Source organism: Oncorhynchus nerka, linkage group LG12 (assembly GCF_034236695.1).
Source record: "Oncorhynchus nerka isolate Pitt River linkage group LG12, Oner_Uvic_2.0, whole genome shotgun sequence".
NCBI lineage: Eukaryota > Metazoa > Chordata > Actinopteri > Salmoniformes > Salmonidae > Oncorhynchus > Oncorhynchus nerka.
In genome coordinates, this window is record NC_088407.1 from 2,476,553 (window position 1) to 2,489,005 (window position 12,453).

Below are 12,453 nucleotides of genomic sequence, written 5' to 3' on the forward strand. Positions count from 1 at the left end.
CGTTACTTCCACCCCTGGAACTCGGTAGTTGTAACTGAGGACAGATGATTTTTACAAGCCACGTACTTCAGCCCTCGGCGGTCCCTTTCTGTGAGTCTGTGTGGCCTACCACTTCGCGGCATGGTGACTCTACCTTTCTCTCTGATACAATTAGTGTAATTTCTGCCATACTGCTCACAACTGTCTAGCTAGTCAACAACTGACAGTGAATATCATTTATCATTTTATATTGATCTGTGTTCTTGGGTCATTTCACATCGTAAGTTGTTTCTAGTTGGAATACTTACTACAGCCTAGTTGTCACATTCATTTCACGATTCACATTAGTGCTCGTATGTGTTTTAGGATATTTGACAGTTAATTTCCATCAGAACACTCGATGGAGCTAGATATCGCGAGATGACATGAAGTTAATGTCCATATCAGAACACTAGAGGGAGCTAGATATCGCGAGATGATATTCAACTAGAAGTACTGTAGGTGAAAGTGAAAGTACGGTGTGAAACTCCACCACCCTTTTCCTCCGTTATTTCTGGATCAGACGTCGTGTTACATTCTGTTCGTTGACAAATTAGCATTTCGACTGTTTTGGTTTATTTTTCTAAACTCCTAATAGTTTTATTGACCAGTTACAAACAGCTTTACCTTGGAGTCAGACTTGTTTTGTTCGTGAAATGAAGACCTTTCCGACCTCGGCGGTCTGGTGTTTTGGGATTCTGTTCATCAGTGTTTCATTGATAACGACAGGTAGGACACAACATTATTCCTTCATTATTTAGCCTGTAAGCTATTTTATTAATTTAGCCTGTAGGCTATTTTATTATCTGAACATAATATTAACAATAAAGAAACGGGGAGAATTCAAGTGCAGGCTCAAAATCGAGTGCAGGAAATGTAGATGTCTTGTCGTTGCTGTGTTGTCTGATCAGACGGTTTAGTTTGGGGTGTGGTGCTGTAGGGTGGCAGACAAACACTATTTACACAATACTTCGATACGTCAGTAACTGTTTCGTAGCAGGTTAGGAGAATTAGTTTAATTATTTTAAGGTTAGGAAAATGGTTCGTGAAAATGTTTTTCGGCAGGAAGAGGAAGTGTCGCCATGTTTATGACTAAAAAGAGGAGACGTTTTACCATCTGAGTTGAAGAGATACAGAGTAAAACGTCTAGACTCACCAGGTTGAAATAATGAAGGTTAGATTTGGGAACAAAGGGTTATGTTACGGTTAAGTATAATTTAGTGAGTGTTAAGATTAGGGTAATGACTATAGAGATAGAGGATTCATCTTTATATCAGTACCATTATAGATTAGGGTAATGACTATAGAGATGGGTCTTTATATCAGTACCATTATAGATTAGGGTAATGACTATAGAGATAGGTCTTTATATCAGTACCATTATAGATTAGGGTAATGACTATAGAGATAGGTCTTTATATCAGTACCATTATAGATTAGGGTAATGACTATAGAGATAGGTCTTTATATCAGTACCATTATAGATTAGGGTAATGACTATAGAGATAGGTCTTTATATCAGTACCATTATAGATTAGGGTAATGACTACAGAGATAGGTATTTATAGCTGTACCATTATAGATTAGGGTAATGACTATAGAGAGGTCTTTATATCAGTACCATTATAGATTAGGGTAATGACTATAGAGATAGGTATTTATAGCTGTACCATTATAGATTAGGGTAATGACTATAGAGAGGTCTTTATATCAGTACCATTATAGATTAGGGTAATGACTATAGAGATAGGTCTTTATATCAGTACCATTATAGATTAGGGTAATGACAATAGAGATAGGTCTTTATATCAGTACCATTATAGATTAGGGTAATGACTATAGAGGTAGAGGATTCATCTTTATATCAGTACCATTATAGATTGGGGTAATGACTATAGAGATAGGTCTTTATATCAGTACCATTATAGATTAGGGTAATGACTATAGAGAGGTCTTTATATCATTACCATTATATCGACTGATCAACTGTAAAACATACAGAATGCTGCAGGGTACTGACCAGGACCAGACAGAGAACACATTCAACTGGTTTTAAGGTCTCTGTACTGTAAAACATACAGAATGCTGCAGGGTACTGACCAGGACCAGACAGAGAACACATTACACTGGTTTTAAGGTCTCTGTACTGTAAAACATACAGAATGCAGCAGGGTACTGACCAAGACCAGACAGAGAACACATTACACTGGTTTTAAGGTCTCTGTACTCTAAAACATACAGAATGCTGCAGGGTACTGACCAAGACCAGACAGAGAACACATTACACTGGTTTTAAGGTCTCTGTACTGTAAAACATACAGAATGCTGCAGGGTACTGACCAAGACCAGACAGAGAACACATTACACTGGTTTTAAGGTCTCTGTACTGTAAAACATACAGAATGCTGCAGGGTACTGACCAGGACCAGACAGAGAGAACACATTACACTGGTTTTAAGGTCTCTGTACTGGCCTTTTAACTATCCCAAAGCCCAGGACCAAGAGGCATGGAGAGGCAGCCTTTTAACTATCCCAAAGCCTGGGACCAAGAGACATGGAGAGGCAGCCTTTTAACTATCCCAAAGCCCAGGACCAAGAGGCATGGAGAGACAGCCTTTTAACTATCCCAAAGCCCAGGACCAAGAGGCATGGAGAGGCAGCCTTTTAACTTTCCCAAAGCCCAGGACCAAGAGGCATGGAGAGACAGCCTTCTAACTTTCCCAAAGCCTAGGACCAAGAGGCATGGAGAGACAGCCTTTTAACTATCCCAAAGCCTAGGACCAAGAGGCATGGAGAGACAGCCTTCTAACTATCCCAAAGCCCAGGACCAAGAGGCATGGAGAGACAGTCTTTTATTAACTATCCCAAAGCCTAGGACCAAGAGGCATGGAGAGACAGCCTCTAGTTACTCTGCCCCCAGCCTCTAGTTACTCTGCCCCCAGCCTCTAGTTACTGTGTCCCCAGCCTCTAGTTACTCTGCCCCCAGCCTCTAGTTACACTTCCCCCAGCCTTTAGTTACTATGCCCCCAGCCTCTAGTTACACTTCCCCCAGCCTTTAGTTACTATGCCCCCAGCCTCTAGTTACACTTCCCCCAGCCTCTAGTTACTATGCCCCCAGCCTCTAGTTACTATGTCCCCAGCCTTTAGTTACTATGCCCCCAGCCTCTAGTTACTATGCCCCCAGCCTTTAGTTACACTTCCCCAAGCCTCTAGTTACTATGCCCCCAGCCTCTAGTTACACTTCCCCAAGCCTCTAGTTACTATGCCCCCAGCCTCTAGTTACACTTCCCCAGTCTTTAGTTACTATGCCCCCAGTCTCTAGTTACACTTCCCCCAGTCTTTAGTTACTATGCCCCCAGCCTCTAGTTACTATGCCCCCAGCCTTTAGTTACTATGCCCCCAGCCTTTAGTTACTGTGCCCCAGCCTTTAGTTACTATGCCCCCAGCCTTTAGTTACTATGCCCCCAGCCTCTAGTTACTATGCCCCCAGCCTTTAGTTACTATGTCCCCAGCCTCTAGTTACTATGCCCCCAGCCTTTAGTTACACTTCCCCAGTCTTTAGTTACTATGCCCCCAGCCTCTAGTTACTATGCCCCCAGCCTTTAGTTACTATGTCCCCAGCCTCTAGTTACACTTCCCCAGTCTTTAGTTACTATGCCCCCAGCCTCTAGTTACTATGCCCCCACCCTTTAGTTACTATGCCCCCAGCCTCTAGTTACACTTCCCCAGTCTTTAGTTACTATGCCCCCAGTCTTTAGTTATTATGCCCCCAGCCTCTAGTTACTCTGCCCCCAGCCTCTAGTTACTGTGTCCCCAGCCTCTAGTTACTATGCCCCCAGTCTTTAGTTACTATGCCCCCAGCCTCTAGTTACTATGCCCCCAGTCTTTAGTTACTATGCCCCAGCCTCTAGTTACTATGCCCCCAGCCTTTAGTTACTATGCCCCCAGCCTCTAGTTACACTTCCCCCAGTCTTTAGTTACTATGCCCCCAGTCTTTAGTTATTATGCCCCCAACCTCTGGAATAGCCTGCCAGAGAACCTGAGGGGGGCCGAAACTGTGGACGTATTTAAAAACACACCTGCTTTTTAGTCGTACTCTTTTATTTTTTTATCCTTCTTTATATTTGTTGTGGACTTTTTTTTCTTCTTCTTTTTTTTACTGTGAAGCACATTGTGTTTCATGTCTGAAATGTGCTGTATAAATAAAGCTTGATTTCATTTGATCTGTTTCAGCATGGGCAGAGCCATTGAGGCTACAACCCATAGGAATCCCCACCTAGTTGACTACTTTGACCCCTTGAAAATGGTGGAAGCCCTAAATGGTGCTGCACATGCTTAAACAGCCTATTGGCCATTACAGGCCTCTGTCATTCTATATGGTAATGCCTTGTGACTGCTGTGAAGCAAGAAGAACTTCCGGGTCATATATTTCTGGATTTCTTCAGAATAAGACTCCCGTCATCTATACTTTGTAAATTAATATTTAGGGTGAAAATGTGCACAATTATCGAAATATTTTGTACTAATTATCATACAAAGAATGATTACACATTTTTTTTACGGGATATGTGATGAATAGGCGATTGTTTTATTTGATTATTTCTAATTGGTCAACCGTGTGTTTTGTGTCCTATCATCTATTGCACCATACACAGTTTAATAGTAACCTATAGCAACATGATCTTTAACACTCCATCTGCTGAACACTCCATCTACTGAACACTCCATCTACTGAACACTCCATCTGCTGAACACTCCATCTACTGAACACTCCATCTACTGATCACTCCATCTACTGAACACTCCACTCCATCTGCTGAACATTCCATCTACTGAACACACTGAACACTCCATCTACTGAACACTCCATCTACTGAAGAACACTCCATCTACTGAACACTCCATCTGCTGAACATTCCATCTACTGAACACTCCATCTACTGAACACACTGAACACTCCATCTACTGAACACACTGAACACTCCATCTACTGAACACTCCATCTACTGAACACTCCATCTACTGAACACTCCATCTGCTGAACACTCTGTCTACTGAACACTCCGTCTGCTGAACACTCCATCTGCTGAACACTCCATCTACTGAACACTCCATCTACTGAACACTCCATCTACTGAACACACTGAACACTCCATCTACTGAACACTCCATCTGCTGAACACTCCATCTACTGAACACTCCATCTGCTGAACATTCCATCTGCTGAACACTCCATCTACTGAACACTCCATCTACTGAACACTCCATCTACTGATCACTCCATCTACTGAACACTCCATCTACTGATCACTCCATCTACTGAACACTCCATCTACTGAACACTCCATCTACTGAACACACTGAACACTCCATCTACTGAACACTCCATCTACTGAACACTCCATCTACTGAACACTCCATCTACTGAACACTCCATCTGCTGAACACTCCATCTGCTGAACACTCTGTCTGCTGAACACTCCATCTGCTGAACACTCCATCTACTGAACACTCCATCTGCTGAACACTCCATCTACTGAACACTCCATCTGCTGAACACTCCATCTACTGAACACTCCATCTGCTGAACATTCCATCTACTGAACACTCCATCTACTGAACACTCTGTCTACTGAACACTCCATCTGCTGAACACTCCATCTACTGAACACTCCATCTACTGAACACTCCATCTACTGAACACTGTCTACTGAACACTCCATCTGCTGATCACTCCATCTACTGAACACTCCATCTGCTGAACACTCCATCTGCTGAACACTCTGTCTGCTGAACACTCCATCTACTGAACACTCCATCTGCTGAACACTCCATCTACTGAACACTCCATCTGCTGAACACTCCATCTACTGAACACTCCATCTGCTGAACATTCCATCTACTGAACACTCCATCTGCTGAACACTCCATCTACTGAACACTCCATCTACTGAACACTCCATCTACTGAACACTCCATCTGCTGATCACTCCATCTACTGAACACTCCATCTACTGAACACTCCATCTACTGAACACTGTCTACTGAACACTCCATCTGCTGATCACTCCATCTACTGAACACTCCATCTACTGAACACTCCATCTGCTGATCACTCCATCTACTGATCAGTGTTTCCATTGTTCAGCCTGTTAGCTTCTCACCTAATCACCTGCTAAGGGACAGATCACACATCTCCCCTATCAAGGTGTTGTGGTACTTCCCTTTTGCACTACGCTTTTCCATGTGCTGCCTTTTACTATACCGCAGGTCAGTATAGTCTACTAGTCTAACTGTATATCCTGTCCTCTAGCCACCATTCATAGTGACAATCCTGTCCTCTAGCCACCATTCATAGTGACAATATAGTCTACCAGTCTGTCTGTCTACCCACCATTCATAGTGACAATATAGACTACCAGTCTGTCTATCCACCATTCATAGTGACAATCCTGTCCTCTAGCCACCATTCATAGTGACAATATAGTCTACCAGTCTGTCTGTCTACCCACCATTCATAGTGACAATATAGACTACCAGTCTGTCTATCCACCATTCATAGTGACAATCCTGTCCTCTAGCCACCATTCATAGTGACAATATAGACTACCAGTCTGTCTATCCACCATTCATAGTGACAATATAGTCTACCAGTCTGTTTCCACCATTCATAGTGACACTATAGACTACCAGTCTGTCTATCCTGTCCTCTATCCACCATTCATAGTGACAATATAGACTACCAGTCTGTCTATCCACCATTCTTAGTGACAATATAGACTACCAGTCTGTCCTCTATCTACCATTCATAGTGACAATATAGACTACCAGTCTGTCCTCTATCCACCATTCATAGTGACACTATAGACTACCAGTCTGTCCTCTGTCCACCATTCATAGTGACAGTATAGTCTACCAGTCTGTCCTCTGTCCACCATTCATAGTGACAATATAGTCTACCAGTCTGTCTATCCACCATTCATAGTGACAATATAGTCTACCAGTCTGTCTATCCACCATTCATCGTGACAATATAGTTTACCAGTCTGTATCCACCATTCATAGTCACAATATAGACTACCAGTCTGTCTGTCCACCATTCATAGTGACAATATAGTCTACCAGTCTGTCTATCCACCATTCATAGTGACAATATAGTCTACCAGTCTGTCCTCTGTCCACCATTCATAGTGACAATATAGTCTACCAGTCTGTCTATCCACCATTCATAGTGACAATATAGTCTACCAGTCTGTCTATCCACCATTCATAGTGACAATATAGACTACCAGTCTGTCCTCTATCCACCATTCATAGTGACAATATAGACTACCAGTCTGTCCTCTATCCACCATTCATAGTGACAATATAGACTACCAGTCTGTCCTCTATCCACCATTCATAGTGACACTATAGACTACCAGTCTGTCTGTCCACCATTCATAGTGACAATATAGTCTACCAGTCTGTCTATCCACCATTCATAGTGACAATATAGTCTACCAGTCTGTCCTCTGTCCACCATTCATAGTGACAATATAGTCTACCAGTCTGTCTATCCACCATTCATCGTGACAATATAGTTTACCAGTCTGTCTATCCACCATTCATAGTCACAATATAGACTACCAGTCTGTCTGTCCACCATTCATAGTGACAATATAGTCTACCAGTCTGTCTATCCACCATTCATAGTGACAATATAGTCTACCAGTCTGTCTATCCTTTCCTCTAGCCACCATTCATCGTGACAATATAGTCTACCAGTCTGTCTATCCTGTCCTCTATCCACCATTCATAGTGACAATATAGTCTACCAGTCTGTCTATCCACCATTCATAGTGACAATATAGTCTACCAGTCTGTCTATCCACCATTCATAGTGACAATATAGACTACCAGTCTGTCCTCTATCCACCATTCATATTGACAATATAGACTACCAGTCTGTCCTCTATCCACCATTCATAGTGACAATATAGACTACCAGTCTGTCTATCCACCATCTTCTACTTTTAAAAATCCACCTTTCCAGAAACAAGTCTCTCAATGTTGCCGCTTGTTATAGACTCCCCTCAGCCTCCAGTTGTGCCCTGGACACCATATGTGAATTGATCGCCCCCCCATCTATCTTCAGAGTTCGTACTGTTTGGTGACCGAAACTGAGACATGCTTAACTTCTTTGGGGTAGGGGGCAGTATTTTTACGTCCGGATGAAAAGCGTGCCCAGAGTAAACTGCCTGCTACTCAGGCCCAGATGCTAGGATATGCATACTATTAGTAGATTTGGAAAGAAAACACTCTGAAGTTTCTAAAACTGTTTGAATGATGTCTGTGAGTATAACAGAACACATATGGCATGAAAAAACCTGAGAAAAAAATCCAACCAGGAAGTGGGAAACCTGAGGTTTGTAGTTGTAGTCTTAGCCTATCGAATATACAGTAATGGGGTCACTAGCTGTCAACAGTCTTTAGAACCTTGTTTCAGGCTTCTACTGTGAAGGGGGAGAGAATGAGAGCTGTTTCACTAAGGGGTCTCCCAGAAGGCCATGAGTTGGTCATGCGCGTGGCCGTGAGAGCGACCTGCTTTCCATTGCATTTCTAAAGACAAAGGAATTCTCCGGTTGGAACATTATTGAAGATTTAAAAACATCCTGAAGATTGATTCTGTACATCTTTTGACATGTTTCTACGAACTGTAATATGACTTTTATTCTGAACTTTTGCCTGACCTGCCCGTGCGTCGTGAGTTTGGATATGTGAATTGAACACGTGAACCAAAAGGAGGTATTTGTACATAAATTATGGACTATATCGAACAAAACATACATTTATTGTGGAACTGGGATTCCTGGGAGTGCATTCTGATGAAGGTCTGATGAAGATCATCAAAGGTAGGTGAATATTTATAACGCTATTTTCTGACTCCACAACATGGCGGATATCTGAAAGGCTTGTTTTTGTGTCTTAGTGCTGTACTCAGATTATTGCATGGTTTGCTTTTTCCGTAAAGTTTAAAAAAAATCTGACACAGCGGTTGGATTAAGGAGAGGTAAATCTATAATTCCATGTGTATAATACTTGTATCTTATATTAAAGTTTATGATGTCTATTTCTGTAAATTGATGTGGCTCTCGGCAAAATCACCGGATGTTTTGGAAGCGAAACATTACTGAACGTTACGCGCCAATGTAAACTGAGATTTTTGGATATAAATATGCACTGTATCAAACAAAACATACATGTATTGTGTAACATGAAGTCCTATGAGTGCCATCTGATGAAGATCATCAAAGGTTAGTGATTTTAATTTTATGTCTATTTCTGCTTTTTGTGACTCCTCTCTTTGGCTGGAAAAATGGCTGTGTTTTGTGAGTAGGTGCAGACCTAACATAATCGCATGGTATGCTTTTTTCGTAAAGCCTTTTTGAAATCGGACACTGTGGTTAACAACAAGTTTATCTTTAAAATGGTGTATAATACATGTATGTTTGAGGAATATTTGAATTTGGCACCCTGCACTTTCACTGGATGCTGGTCGTTAGCGTTAGAGAAGTTAACACCCCGGCCGTCCCAGAATCTAAGCTAAATGCCCTCAATCTCACACAAATCATCAAGGAACTTACCAGGTACAATCCCAAATCCGTAACCATGGGCACCGTCTGTTGGAGGAAATTATAGTTGAAATGATTAATAATGTATACATTTCAATTAGAACCATTTATTCTAATTCTATTATGTATGGGCTCTTGGTTAAGCTTTTACTGAAAATGTAAGCAAAATGAATTAATTGTCTGTACCTCTCGGGGGGTTTAAGGGAGAGATTTGACGTATCTTTTCTGACAGATAAGAATGGTCCTTGATGTACCATTTGTGGAGGAGAAGATATCTTTTAGACAGATTGGAATGTCTGGTTTATGAGGGGAGTAGAAAACATCTCCGGACCTAAAAACACTGGGCTTTTGTGAGAATCGGAGAGAGTGTTTGGAAACTGATGATGTCATTTTCAGTTTATAACCTGTGGAAATATGTGTATGTGGTTAGTACTCACTTGAATTAAACGCTGTTACCTTGGCTTTTAAGACTGGTCTCAATCTACTTCATGTATAATTAATGAACTTACAAATCATTAAGGAATTAGAAACGAGTGCGAATTTGGTTTTGGCTATAAAACATACAGGAATTTAGAAATTCCACTAACACCGTCTTAGATATCATCCTGACAAACCTGCCCTCTAAATACACCTCTGCTGTTTTCAAACAGGATCTCAGTGATCATTGCCTCGTTGCCTGCGTCCGTAAGGGGTCTGCGGTCAAACGACCTCCCCTCATCACTGTCAAACGACATCCCCTCATCACTGTCAAACGACCTCCCCTCATCACTGTCAAACGACCTCCCCTCATCACTGTCAAATGCTCCCCAAAACACTTCAGCGAGCAGGCCTTTCTAATCGACCTGGCCCGGGTATCCTGGAAGGATATTGACCTCATTCAGTAGAGGTAGAGGATGCCTGGTTATTCTTTAAAGGTGGTTTCCTTACCATCTTAAATAAGCATGCCCCGTTCAAAAAAATGTACAACCAGGAACAGATTTAGCCCTTGGTTCTCTCCAGACCTGACTCCTCCTGACCAGCACAAAAACATCCTGTGGCGTTCTGAATTAGCATGGAATAGCCCCCGCAACTTTTCAGGGAAGTTAGGAACCAATATACACCGGCAGTTAGAAAAGCAAACAGACATTTTCATCCTGTAGCACAAACTCCAAAAAGTTCTGGGACACTGTAAAGTCCATGGAGAATAAGAGCACCTCCTCCCAGCTGCCCATTGCACTGAGGCTAGGAAACACTGTCACCACCGATAAATGCATGATAATTGAGAATTTCAATAAGCATCTCTCTACGGCTGGCCATGCTTTCCACCTGGCTACCCCTACCCCGGTCAAAAAACCTGCATCTCCCACAGCAACTTGCCCAAGCCCCTCCCCCATTTTTTTCACCCAAATCCAGATAGCTGATGTTCTGAAAGAGCTGCAAAATCTGGACCCCTACAAATCGGCCGGACTAGACAATCTGGACCCTCTCTTTCTAAAATGATCCGCCGAAATTGTTGCAACCCCTATTACTAGCCTGTTCAACCTCTCTTTCATATCGTTTGAGATTCCCAAAAATTGGAAAGCTGCCGCTGTGACCCCCCTCTTCAAAGGGGGAGACACTAGACCCAAACTGCTACAGACCTATATCTAACCTACCCTGCTTTTCTAAGGTCTTCGAAAGCCAAGTTAACAAACAGATTACAGACCATTTCGAATCCCACCGTACCTTCTCCGCTATACAATCTGGTTTCCGAGCTGGTCATGGATGCACCTTAGCCACGCTCATAACTGCCATTGATAAAGGACAGTACTCTGCAGCTGTCTTCATCGACGTGGCCAAGGCTTTCGACTCTGTCAATCACAGCATTCTTATCGGCAGACTCAGCAGCCTTGGTTTCTCAAATGACTGCCTCGCCTGGTTCACCAACTACTTCGCAGATAGAGTTCAGTGTGTCAAATCGGAGGGCCTGTTGTCCGGACCTCTGCCAGTCTCTATGGGGGTGCCACAGGGTTCAATTCTCCGGCAGACTCTTTTCTCTGTAAACATCAATGATCTTGCTGCTGGTGATTCTCTGATCCACCTCTATGCAGACGACACCATTTTGTATACTTCTGGCCCTTCTTTGGACACTGTGTTAACTAACCTCCAGACGAGCCTCAATGCCATACAACACTTCTTCCGTGGCCTCCAACTTCTCTTAAATGCAAGTAAAACTAAATGCATGCTCTTCAACCGATCGCTGCCCACACCTCGCCGCCTGTCCAGCATCGCTACTCTGGACGGTTCTGACTTAGAATACGTGGATAACTACAAATACCTAGGTGTCTGGTTAGACTGTAACCTGTCCTTCCAGACTCACATTAAGCATCTCCAATCCAAAATTAAATCTAGAATTGGCTTCCTATTTCGCAACAAAGCCTCCTTCACTCATGCTGCCAAACTTACCCTTGTAAAACTGACTATCCGACTGATCTTTGACTTTGGCGATGTCATTTACAAAATATCACATTAATGTCTTTAATCATGTAGTCTACACTGTCCCAGTAATGTCTTTAATCATGTAGTCTACACTGTCCCAGTAATGTCTTTAATCACGTAGTCTACACTGTCCCAGTAATGTCTTTAATCATGTAGTCTACACTGTCCCAGTAATGTCTTGAATCATGTAGTCTACACTGTCCCAGTAATGTCTTTAATCATGTAGTCTACACTGTCCCAGTAATGTCTTTAATCATGTAGTCTACACTGTCCCAGTAATGTCTTTAATCATGTAGTCTACACTGTCCCAGTAATGTCTTGAATCATGTAGTCTACACTGTCCCAGTAATGTCTTTAATCATGT

At 42.4% G+C, this 12,453-nt stretch overlaps 2 protein-coding genes across 2 annotated transcripts in view; one reads left to right on the plus strand and one right to left on the minus strand.

Moving 5' to 3' along the window:
- The window catches only part of LOC115118359 (butyrophilin-like protein 10), an 804,641-nt gene that overhangs the window by 363,375 nt on the left and 428,813 nt on the right, over window positions 1–12,453 (minus strand). The gene's annotated exons all lie outside the window — the stretch shown is intronic.
- LOC135574208 (butyrophilin subfamily 1 member A1-like) overlaps window positions 487–12,453 on the plus strand; it is a 97,943-nt gene continuing 85,976 nt past the window's right edge. The window contains exon 1 of the mRNA XM_065025134.1: window positions 487–747. Coding sequence (XP_064881206.1) covers window positions 675–747 — 73 coding nt within the window. The 5' untranslated portion in view covers window positions 487–674. The remainder of the gene's footprint in view (window positions 748–12,453) is intronic.